Source organism: Eucalyptus grandis, chromosome 3 (assembly GCF_016545825.1).
Source record: "Eucalyptus grandis isolate ANBG69807.140 chromosome 3, ASM1654582v1, whole genome shotgun sequence".
In the NCBI taxonomy this organism is placed as follows: Eukaryota; Viridiplantae; Streptophyta; class Magnoliopsida; order Myrtales; family Myrtaceae; genus Eucalyptus; species Eucalyptus grandis.
The window spans coordinates 67,511,237-67,524,528 of record NC_052614.1 but is presented as its reverse complement, the minus strand read 5'-3'; the positions used below and the strand labels follow the sequence as shown (position 1 = coordinate 67,524,528).

General features: G+C 37.0%; 1 protein-coding gene across 1 annotated transcript; it reads left to right on the top strand.

Moving 5' to 3' along the window:
* The first annotated feature begins 270 nt into the window (after positions 1-270).
* LOC104438540 (ethylene-responsive transcription factor WIN1) lies at positions 271-1,408 on the top strand. The gene is made up of 2 exons (XM_010051709.3): positions 271-429; positions 522-1,408. The coding sequence occupies exons 1-2, from the start codon at positions 350-352 to the stop codon at positions 1,069-1,071; spliced, it is 630 nt and encodes a 209-aa protein (XP_010050011.1). The 5' UTR covers positions 271-349; the 3' UTR covers positions 1,072-1,408.
* The last annotated feature ends 11,884 nt before the right edge of the window (positions 1,409-13,292 follow it).

The following is a 13,292-nucleotide window of genomic DNA, read 5'->3' as shown; positions in this document are numbered from 1 at the left end:
ACGAAAACTATAGAGGGTCCTTTTAATGGCACGGCCGAGAGCTTTTTTTTTTGTGTGCTCAAAATGACCAACCTCGCGAAAAAGGTTCGTACAAACATCACAAAAGCTTCCTAAGCCTAAGATTTTTCCATCAGCCAATAAAACCGGATTTCAAAAGTACAACAGTTGCGTGGCCAGCTGCCATGCTCACGATGTGGAGAGCACATCGGGGGCGTGTACAGGAAGAGCTGCTGTACACTACAGATACCTTTTCCAAAAATTACATTCATCTCTCTCGCCTATATATATCTCCTCCATCTTCACTCTTGTCAATCTATCTCTCTCTCTATCTCTCTCTCTCTCAATCAAGATGGTGCAATCAAAGAAGTTCAGAGGAGTCAGACAACGTCACTGGGGCTCTTGGGTCTCCGAAATCCGCCACCCCTTGCTGTAAGCCTTGCCCCTTTTGTTCATCACTGATTTGGAAACGCCGATGTTTTGTCGATGTCTGAACTTTGTGGCTCGATTTCCGGTTATTACAGGAAAAGGCGAGTCTGGCTTGGCACCTTCGATACGGCTGAGGAAGCAGCCCGCGCCTACGACCAGGCTGCCGTCCTCATGAGCGGCCGCAATGCCAAGACCAACTTCCCCGTCTCCCAGGCCCCACCTGCTGCCAACCCTACAACGTTCCCCGCCACCGCCACCGCCGCCGCCGCCGCCGCTGCCCCGCCAATCAAGGGCCTCTCGGAGGTCCTGCACGCGAAGCTCCGGAAATGCAGCAGGCAGCCGACGGCGTCCCTGACATGCCTGAGACTCGACACCGAGAGCTCCGACATCGGCGTGTGGCAGAAGCGGGCAGGCCAGAGGCCGGACTCCAACTGGGTCATGACCGTACAGCTCGGAACCAAGAAGCCGAAGGGCAACAAGGCGAATTCGGACGATTCCGAGAACGTTGTGTCCGAGCCGGAACGAAGAGGGCGAGATGCTATGGAGGAAGAGCAGAGAATCGCATTGCAGATGATTGAGGAGCTCCTCAACAGTGATTGTCCCGAGGGTGAGGATTGCTTTTCTCCCTCTAGTCGCCAAGAGTGAGAAAAAAGGATACCAAAAATCAAATACTTATATACAGACATATATATGTACTATTTAAGATTTTTATTTCATCCATCATAAAATTTGCTCGCCAAATAGTAAATAATACGAGCATGTAATTCTAAACTCGCGCGGGCCATAAGTATAGCCCGTGGAAAATGATAGTCTTATATAATTCCGGTGGATGGAATAAAAATCTTATAATTTCCATTGTTCATATAAAATGACAGTATGACTTTATATTATTGTAACCTTATTATAGTGCTGGATAATGTGTGAAAAAAGAAAAAAAGAAAAGTAGAACGAGGAGCTCTGCTGCTTATGTCTGTCTCCACCATGATTGCTTACCATGATGTATGAATGTTCGGAAAGTTCCGAGTCTAGTAATTCGAAAAGTAGTTTGCTCCCATTTATGCCGTGTTCTGCAAGTTAGGGTTTCGAAATCCACGTGAACTCGCCTTTTTTCTCCTATTGGCCATGACACTAGGGAAAGAAAAAGAAAGGTTTTCTTATTTACATAGCGAACGGGAGAGAAGGGTGATCAGTCTCCATATCAAATGTAGTAGAAGAATTACTCAAATGCTAAGTTTTTCTTGAGATTTCATGGATATGGTAGTTTGTTGAATGAAGAGCTTCGCAACAAGCACTCAATGCTCCGGCTTGGGATAATTTTTTTTTCCCAACTTTGTCACCTCCTCTCATCCACCATCTAAAAGGCATGTGATCCAATTACTACGTGGGAATATCAGGACCAGACAAATATATAAATGTGATATATGCAGGTATCTCCATTTTTTCTGCTGTCTTTTCACGACAGCAACGTCCAGGCTATTTACAAGCTCTCAAAGATCTCTTCTTGTACGAGTCTATACGACAAGTCCACCAGAAAGACAGTCATTTGGGGTATCATGTGTGGCTAGATTACCAAGTGCACAGTGATTGGAGACCAGGCATATCTTGATTGAATCGTTCGTGTTTTGAGATCCGATATTTTGCAGCACAAGGAGCTCTTGCATATACGGAATTGATCAGCACTGATTTTGAGAATATCGAGTACAAAATAACAAGAGTTTTAATTTATTCTTTTTTGGGTAAAGATTGCCAGTAGCCCCTTTTACGATGAAATTGTCGTTAATCCGAGACATTTTAACTTTAGCAAGTTTTGTTTATCCTTGAATTTCTTTTAAGTGGAACAAAAAGGTAATTTAACATCTTGCTTTTTACCAAATTCTAAAAAAAACCTATCATCATAGATCGTAACTTCTTTTCGTCCATCGTTGCTTGCTGCTGTCGACAGTCGCTCCTCCACCGTCAGTCATCATCTCTACCTTCATCGCCTTCCACCTCTGTCTCTCTCTGTCTCTCTCTCTCTCCACTGTGAAGATTCTAGGTTGTGAGCCTTTTTGAGGCCATGGATGACCTCAAATTGAGCTCGTTCGCGGCTACTTCAGGTTTCATATCCAGCTTGTCTCAGAGAGAGAGAGAGAGAGAGAGAGTTGCGAGCACCAGTAGAGATGGAGGGGCTTGTTGACGACAGACGGCACACCGGACCGGGAAGAGAGGGGGGAGGTACGAGACAGCGACTAGAGTAGGTGGCTGAATTAGGATTAGAATTGACTTGGGGACTTTGGGATGGTGAGGAATTTAGTATATCGATAGAGATGTTTAAGAGAAAAATGACTTCTTTGTGAATAAACACACGAAGCGACAACGTCACGTGCAAATCAGCGTCTTAGATCAAAATTCATGGTACCATGGGAAAAAGGAAATCGCATTCAAGACCAAAGATCAAACACCATTGGGCCGTAAGAATCAACTTCATCTATGTAAAACACAGATGTAGGCGCCTCATTGTTAGATTATCCAAGACTAGCGCAAGATCCAGCAGAAACGTAACAAGGAAATGGGGACCTTATTTACATTCGAAAATTGTAATTTCTAACTCGTTGCAAAATAACGACAGGCAAAATATTAAATATAAGGATAGCCATTAGCATGATTCCGTCGAGGTCTTATATCTACGAGGAAATATCCGCGAAACTTACTAAGAAAATCGAGGGACCCCCCACATGACCAAATCGAGGACGAAGTTCTTTCCACTATGGTACCAGAAAAAAGCCTCTGGTAAATTGTGAATTGAGACATCGAGAGAGAGAATTCAATGTTCACGAAGGACAGTAATGAAACTACATGCCAGAATTGGTAAGCGAAAATGACCATCAATTATCATGTTTATATATATAAAGGAAAGAAGCATCTTTCTACCAACTACCAGAAAGGGAGTAATTGTTGTAGATTCTAAATCTCCTTTTGATGAGTTATTAAAAAAAAAAAAAAATCTCCTTTTGATGCATGTAGTGGCTTGTAGGATCACGATACATCACAAGCAAATATGACCTTGATTCTATGCGCTTGTCTATAATGAAAGCTATTGAAAATGGCTTAAATTTGGAGCTTTGGTGCTAACTGTTTTCTTTCTTTTTTTAAAAATCATTTCGCTCAATTGGCAATTAATGTTAGAGATTTTAGGGTTGTTCTCTCTCACCAAGTTCTCTCTGTCTCTGTCTCTGTCTCTATCTCTCTCTCTCTCTCTCTCTCTCTCTCTACATGAGTGCGTGTCTATATATTAAAGGATTTCTCCAATTAAACTATTATAGAACCATGAACGTTAAAATAAGAGGCAGACGTAAAACGAGGGAGAAAGCATAATTCGACTAAGATTGTGTTATTTCAAATACATAAACTCTAATGGAAATTATTAATTATAGCTTTGGTCGCTGGATTTACTTCTTACACTGGCTATGCATAAAATTGAATATCCTAAAGAACACTTGCTGGAGAGCCTCTGCATATATTTTGAGCGAAAAAAACTTTTCTATGGTTTCATATCGTCACTCTAACTGATCGTTCACTCTTACATTTGCCTTAGCGAGTAAAAATCATCTTGTAGATCGACCACACATAGTGTAGCATTTTTAATTAAATTCACCACAACAAAGACAAATTCATATTTTGGCCACAGTCAGTCGGGCAATGGCAACGAAACACAAGTTTTGTCATCATTACTCTGCCCAAGCGCAAAGCACATTTTGTTTCGTCGGTGCAATAATGGCGACGGAATTGTCTCATCGTGCAATCGTTGAAACACAAATTCCGTGGCCATTGCTCGGCCTATGGCGACGAAACGGTCACCTTTAGTGACCTAGCTATTTTCGTCACCGTAGCCCTAATTTCTTCGCGATTAGTTAGAGTCAACTTGATTTCCTGTCCTAACGCACGATTGATTAATAACGAAGAAAGCCAAACATTTAGCAATGTTAAATAAATTAAACGGAGCTGTTAGGTTTGTAGGCCAGCATGCACGACCCTCGGTTAGATCCCGACCACTCCTTTTTGACACTAACCACTCCCAATTAATGCATTGCGGAAAGGTCAAAAACCCAGCATGCTGTCGATGGGACATGCACATCCCAATTTCGAAACATGTTAGTTTGCTTAGGAAATGAAATGTCATGATTATCATTTCCGATTCCGATCGTCGTGCACCCACATTATGAAATTCCATCGCTTGTTTGGTTGTTTATAGCATTGATCCCATCGAAGCATGAGTCGTTAGAAATTTCATTCACCTTACTTTTTGGTAAAATAATCATGACCCATCATTGTACTATTAAATTCAGAGAGAGAGAGATCTGAGGTTTGATACGCAACCTCGTCGCTAGAAATGAGTAACGGATACCGATTGGTTGGAAAGTTATTGATTACGAAGTCTTTATCAATCACAGAGGTTTGTGTAGACGCAAAGAGATTTTTGTCACTCTTATATTTGGCTTTATTTATTATATTTGCTGTCTACGTACAGCTTGGTTGCACATGCAATCAAAGGCCACATACATTTTAATAGAAGTGATTGGGAAAGATAACATGGGAGTGAAAATATTTGCTATATGATTTACCATCATATGTGAATTAATCGCTGTACAGATAATAGATGCTTGTGAAGTAAATGAATTTGACGTAAAGAGGCCAAAATTAGAGGTCGTGTGATGGCAACACGCAAAGCCAAATAATCATGAATGAAAAGTGCCTAGAGTGATAGACAGGGTAGATGTGTTAGTGATACAGAAGCTAGAACGAACAGATTCTCAAAGGAGTACGGAGATCCTCCAGAGAAAGAGTAACTGGAGAGTCGCCAATGGAACCCTTGATGGCAGCTGCTATGGTGGATGAGCGTGCCTATGGATCTCTGTATCAAGATTAGTTATTTGGCCATGTGGTCTGCTGAGATTGTACCCAATAAAAGTTAGATACTAGAAGTGGCTAGTACCACATTTGTCGGGGTGGAGGAAAAATAAAATAAAATGAATAGCTTGTTATGCCTGAGTCTAGTCGGTTAGCAATTGTGAAACGACTACCTCAATACAAAGTAAAGAATCTCTGCCAAAAGGTGAAGGTCACAACGGTTCAAATATTTTTGTAGTGCTAGATCAAATAATCTTAAATTTTATCTTCGTTGTTATGACACAACTTTTCCATGATGAATTTGATCATTTGCTGCAATTGTGACTTTTGACTCATTGTGCCATTTTTTTTTTTTGTCAGGCCTATTTTATTTCTACTCTACACTCACTCTCAAACTTTTGCCCTACCTCTTATAGGGCGTGGGAGTCGAAACCCACTCTTGAAATTTATGCGTCCCCACCCCATCCCTCCTGAGAATGTGGGGATTTGAACCCCTCAACGGAAGGGTGGTCACTGGGGCGAATCCCAGTGGTTACTCATTGTGCCATTGGAAAAGCCATATTCTATAAGTTTTCTTTAACTATCTAAGATGTCAAAAATTAACAAAAGCAACTTAAATGCTTACATGGCATGAAGCGTTATCAATATAGTATGTTATAAAGGAATACAAATTATAATTACATTTATATGGAATAACGTAGAAACAAGTATTTATAATTACATTTATATGGAATAATGTAGAAACAAGTATTTATAATTACATTTATATGGAATAATGTAGAAACAAGTATTTATATTATACACTATTAATTATTTGGGGGGGAATATATTATACACTATTTACTTATCTTAACATGTATATTAACAGATAACTTTTTTTATCAATAGAGACCACTATTCTAATTGTGAAGTCAGTTGCCTCGTTTAGAATATAGAATTTTCAAGGTTTATGTGATCAAACATTTGTAATTCAAATAACTATGTTAATAATTATCAATATTTATCTTTGAGAAAGTGGCATCTTTAAACTAAATAACTAATGATTACGTTAATATAAAAAATTGTATTACACATAAATGTTTAATCTTTTCTGCAATTGGGACGTTCAACTTATTTGTGCTTTCAAAAAGGTAAGGTTTTAGATTATCCCCCAAATTGAACGGACCACTTTAATTCGGCCCAATTCGATTGATTCGATTAAACTCAGCCCTAAGTAAGACATAATTAAAACCAAAAGCAGGAGATAAACAAAATTAACCAAGAGATATTTCGAATCATATGGCTTGACCTTAATATCCTCTCTTATGTAGGATAATCTATATTAAGAGAATATAATATGTGTGTGTGTATTAAACTACCTCGAGAATTTGTCTTGCTGTATCAAGAATAATCCATGACGACTTGAATTGAAGAGATAATGGCTATTTCAAGTGCGTATATTAACGACTGGCCATAACTGAAGATCAAAAGTCGAACACTATTATGATAAGATGTAAAGGTGATTACCAATCTAAAACGGCAGGTCGGGTTGACTTTTAGATATTAGGCGTCGTCTATGGAAATTTTATTGATTAAAAGCAGACAAATTATAAATTCCATGATATATTTCGAGTGACTTTCACTTTCTTACAGTTCTAAAAACAACATCATAATGTGATTTTTCTTTAACACGAAACATTTTAAATCTTTCGGTGAGCAATATTTGCACTTGCAATCACTTGACTTTCACAATTTCAAAATTTTGGATTGATTTTAGACAATAGTTCAAATTTTTGTTGGGAAGTCAATAAGTAACTTTTGTGACGGTTTGGAAGTAAAATACAAGTATTCTCATAGGTTTGCATGACTTTGCCTCTTCCCTCCATCGCCACAACGGATGATCGAGGCCAGCTCTCTTTGGTTTGGCGACCTTGCCTAAGTACCGCTACAGTCGTTGGTGTACAGCCGCCTCTCTCTCTCTCTCTCTCTCTCTCTCTCTCTCTCTACAAAATTTGTCTTTGATATGACTTCCACATCAACACCATAGGTCCGAGACGTGCCATATTAGGGATCTCATGTCATCAATCTGGCGATATGAATAATAGTGATAAATGGCCTAGATCAAATAATTCAAAAGATGAAACAGACTTGATTGCCTAAAAGAATAAATCGAGATTGAACAAACCACATGTTTGCCAAAAACCTAACCAAATCCGCACTCAAACCCCACAAAATCTCACCGTGACCACAGACCGCGGCCAAAATGCTCATAGAGGTCGATCAAAAATGGTTTTAAAGATTTGGAAGGATTCCATGTAATCACCCAAGTGGTTGGGCAATTCATCAATGTTTCCGATAAAGTTCATTGGGGTTTTGCCAAAGTTGTCTTCAAGAGGTTTAATAATAGGTCCCAGATCTCTCCCCCAAAATTAGTGGATTGGTCACCGATGGGTCCAGACCGATAAAGAGCCATAAAAGAGGGATCGACCATTTTATCCACAACATAGGGACCATCCGAAATAACTTCAAAATAAATTTAAGCATTTAAGGGCATAGAGATTTACTTGGTAAAATTCACATTTAACCACTCGAGCACAGCAATATGCATTTTGTTTTTGCTGCAATTACATCACGACGTTTAGTTTGTGCGCAAGTTATATTAATGTGGACGTGTGAATTGTGTTAGAAAAGTTTCATAACGGATTGCTAGTATGATTTGGTGTAATTAACATTTTATAGTTGACTCACAAATTATTAATTTAAACTTTTGGGCAAATATGGATTTAAATTGAATACGTCAACAGGTTCGAACTTGAGCATACTTGGTGATCTCTCAGCTAATAGTATAAGGTTTCTACCGCGTTAGAACCGCCAAGTTTGATGACTTGTACAGAGGATGAGATTAATAAGTTCTGCAGTATATATTCACTCTTCATATCCAACAAAACCGTCGCATCAAAATTATTAAGAAATGCATAGCTGGATTGAGGTTGCACATTATTTATTAAATCGTGCAACACCCATAAATATTTTCAGAATACTCTATAAGCTGTTGGATGAAATGGATAAACCTATATCTATATGAATATATAATAATCAGAATTGCATATTGCTTGAATGAGACACACAGACAAGGATTTTTGTGTATTTTAAGCAAACCATATATAGTCCGTAACTTTTCAAGAGATACTTAATTCAATTAAGGGGCATTATTAGAAGACTACAGACTACAATGGCATGCTTCAATTTTGCTTTCATTATGATGGTAATTCCTTATTTACTTTCTATCATTATTGTCGACAGGTAAGAAAATTCTTACATTAAAGCAGTTGAGCATACACTTCCAAACAGACCCTAAAAAAAAAAGGCGCTTCCAACAGTTTCTCCAATTTGTTTCCTTAGATAGTTAATTTATTACTTAATTGATGTTCTTTTTTTTTTTTTTTTGATAGGAGAAACCAGTTTGTACCGACAGTACGCCGTAAACCCCCTGGTGACGCTAGCAAGGAAACCACCACCCCAACGCCATGCTTAAATCACCTAATGATCCACCAGCCTCTCTGCAACTTGCGTTGCAGGGGCTTCGAACTCCCGACCTCCCCGTGGAGGTCTAGAGCCTACCCAGCGGAGCCACCTGGCCAGCGGAGCCACCTGAGCTGGTGGTTACTTACTTAATTGATGTTCATAGTTCAATATTAAGATTTCTTTTTACAATCTACGGAAGAGCCACTTGCTTTGTTCTTATTTTCAAAAGGAAACGTGGATAGAATTTGGCATGTCGCGTCAAACAATGGAGAATTATTTTCCTCGCTGTCTCACTTCAAAAGGAAACTTGGAGAATTTTGCTCAAGTGTGCTTTTTAATAAAGGGCCTCTATATGAAAACTTTGGGTCCATTTAGTTGAAAGGAAACAGTTTTTTAGAAATTATTTTCTGACCTTCTAATATTTGAATTACCGAAAACTAATTGATTTATGGACATAGTTTTCATATACTGAAACAACAAGTTTAAATTGGGGGAAAATGACTTTCTCTTCTATAAAGAATGAAACCGCTTTCCTTAAACCACCAAACAAATAGAAACCAACCATTTTCCTTTAAAATTTGTCTTTAAAAATATTCTTTATTATCATGTTTTCAGTGAAATAAACGTGCCCCTCAATTTGAAGTTACGATAGTGAACTTAAGAAAACAATTTAAGAAAAATTTAATGAAAAAAAAAAGGAACCTCTGTTTTGCAAATTGGAGACTTTCTTGCTTGAGTGAATTGTTTGGAATAATTATTGTCCAAATTATTGGTTATAATGCTTTGGGTTTATTCTTATCTATCCTATACTCGATCCTGCTATTGGAAACTAACCATTTTCCTTTAAAATTATTATCTTTAAAAAATAATTTTTTGTTATCATAAAGTTTTCGGTGAAACAAACATGCACTTCAATTTGAACTCTTAGTAGTAAGCTCAGAAAAAAATTAATTTAAGGAAAAAAAAAAAAAAGAACCTCTATTTTGCAAATTGGAGACTTTCTTGTTTGAAAGAATCATTTGGAACAATTATCGTCCAAATTGTTAGTTTTAATGCTTTGGGTTAATTATGATCTATCAAATATTCTATTCTCATCCGTGCTATTGTATGCGTCACACTTGCTCTGCCAAGCTTGGGGGGCTCCAGGCTTTTGCTCAAACTTTTTGTGAGAATACATTTACAATAAAATGACAACTTTTGAAAATTGCAGACTTTGCATGATATCCGTCCATTACAAGATTATTTCTTATGACCGAAGATGTACCAGATAGATTATACTTGTGGTTCTTGATGCGGTAAATTATAACAGTCACATTGCTTAAACATATATGGCCCCTATGCCATTATAAGTGCAACGAGAAATTATATGTTTTATCGGGGAAAGTTGTCTAAAAAATCATAAATATGTTGTACTTTTACCAATCCAGTTCTAAATTTTCAATTTTACCAATTGTTCTAAACATTTTCATGTTTTGACAATTGAGCTCATACGACCAATTCTGACCAGAAATCATTGATGTGGGCTTCGACCTTCCTACGTGGCACAATCAAGGTTGACTTGGGTAATTTTGTTGAATTATTTATTTACTTTTTTTTTCTTTCGTTTTTTTAACCCTATGATGGCAAGGTCATCGACCAACCCTCACCTAGTCCTAACAAGGGTGTGGTTGCCCTTGCTCTGCCCTTGATGGTCAAAGGGTGAGGGCTATGATGCCCCTAGCTAGCCTAAGTAAGGGCACAAAGGCCCTTGCCAGATCTAGGTAGGGGCAATGCCTGGATCTAGGCGAGGTCCAATGCCCTTGCTTGTGGCTAACGACCCTCGCTAGCTTAAGGTTAGAAAAAAAATAATAAATATAATGAAGTAAAAATATATATATTAAAGCATTATTGAAAACTGTTTATTTAGGGCCAACTTTACCACATAGGATGGATAGTGTTCGCAACTGCAATTTCTCGCCAAAATTAATCATATTGACTTAATTGGCAAACGTGAAAATGTTTAAAATTAAATTGGAAAAAAATGTGAGATTTAGGATTGAATTGGTAAAAATACAATAAGTAATTGAATATAGATGATATTCTTTTGTGAGGAAAAATTAAATCATGTAAGCTTTAAAGAAATTGTGTTAATAATTATGATACAAACTATAAATTTCGTCTTCATTCTGTTTAAAGAGGAAGATTCATATGGAATATGATATAATTTAATGAACAATTCATACGGAAATACGTATTCCAATTACACAGATGAAATGAATAAAAAGTCTAGAAGCATACACAGATATATAGGAAAATGAAGGCCTAGATAAGCAAACGGGAAAACAAAGGCCATAAGGCCCAAAACTACTGGAAGAACAAAGGACATCCACATTTGATCCCATACATATTATTAGCCATCACCAATCAATCTTCCATTTCGCCGTCAATATCATTGATCGAGCAATCGATATTCCCACAAATACCCTTTTTCAGATCTAGGTAAGGGCTGCACCTGGATCTTGTTGAGGACCAATGCCCTTGCTTGTGGCCAGGACTAGGGTTAGAAAAATAATGAAAATTGAAAAATAAAATAAAATAAATGAATTCAAGAATAAAGAAATATTATAAAAAAATTGTTCTCAGCAGCGTCAGCTGTATCATATAGGTTGGACGGTATCCACATCAATGATTTCATGTCAAGATTTACTAAATGGGCTCAATTGGTAAAGCATAAAAATGTTTAGGTTTTAATTGACAAAATTGAAAAATTTAGAACTGAATTGGATTTATGAGTTTTTAGACAATTTTCTCATTTTATCAAAATTAAAGTTAGATAATATTCTCCTGTGAGCAGAAAGTAAATTGTGTAAGCTTTAAAGAAATTACTTTGATATATGATACGGACTAAGAATTTTGTCTTCTTTTGTTCAATAGAGGAAGATTCATATACAATTTAACGAAAATTTATACGGAAATACGTATTCCAATTACACAGATGAAATGAATAAAAAGCCACCGACCCAAAAAAAAAAAAGAATAAAAAGCCCAGAAGCATATATAGAAATATAGGAAAACGGAGGCCTAGATAAGCAAACAACAAGCAAAGGCCCAAGGCCCAAGACCAATAGAAGAATAAAGGATATCCACATTTGATCCCTTACAAATTATTTAACCATCACCAATTAATTTTCCAATTTTCCGTCAATATTATTCATTGACCACTCGATAATCTCACAAATAATATGCTTTGCATAAAATAGAAAATTAGGAATAATGACTTTTGGATATACCATTTGCATAAAATCACCGGTGGTAATCAGTGGCAAAGCTAGAAAAGGAAACTCAAACCTTTCTAACAAAAGGGAAAAATGCATCCCCAGTCCTGAAATGCAAGGTTTTTGCTTTTGAGGCCCCGGCTTACGAAATTGACACGTTAGACCATAAATTTTTGTGACATCAATACCCTAAATTTTTATATTTTTTTTGAGTCACCAAAATTTCTTATAAGGTGCTCATTGCGACACCATTACCTCAAACTTTTATTACATAAATATAAGTTTGGAATTTCATGACATGAAAGAAATTGTGGTATTAACGTCACAAGGAGCAAAGCTTAGGTTTTATATATATATGGTAGATGGAGATATGTATTGTAATTGTGTCATTCAAGAAAATGAGATCAAGTGATTCCTTCTTTTTTCTAACTTTGAAAGATAGATAAGACTAGCAGTGAATAAGAGATGTTCTAAATCAATTAATAAAGTTTCCAAGGATATTATCAAAAAATAATGAAATGAATATTTTTTAAAATTGGGAAAAGTTGTTTATTTTTTATTTATATTAATAAAATATTATGAAAGCTTAAGAAGGCAAGTCTTAAGCCTTCATGTCTCCAACTCAGTTCATCTTATTATTAGATTATTACAGAGATGAATCTAACTCGGAGTATAAACCATTGAAAAAAAAATATTAAACTAACTAATCACAAATATACCAGTTACATTACCTATCATCCAAAGACGAATCCTTCCAATAGTATTGGCCATTTATCCCACTTCCCTCCACCATTTCTTTCGTCAAGTTGTTATGCTAAAGACATAACCAGCCATAGATAATTATCAGATGGGATCCTTCCAAATGGGTTAAGATTATTCTTTGTTTAGGATTTTACTCGTGCCGTAGCCTAATAATTTGTATTAAATTTATCCATGGATGAACTGTATTACCACTATAAACTCTAGAAAAGAAACGTGGGTGCGACTAGTCAGCCTATAAACAGCCAGCCACTGCACTATAAAAAAAATCAGACAGGTTCAAAGTCGTGACGAGTATAATCTACCGGTTTTTTTAGGTGGCACTTTTTCCCAAAAATTTAAAATATCATGTCCTACGTCACTTAGGTCCAATGTCAAACCAAACCATTTCTTCGGAGAATTTAATAATATTCTTGGTCCTGTGGCGGGAATAAACTCTCCCCGAAGCCAAGGATATTCGGC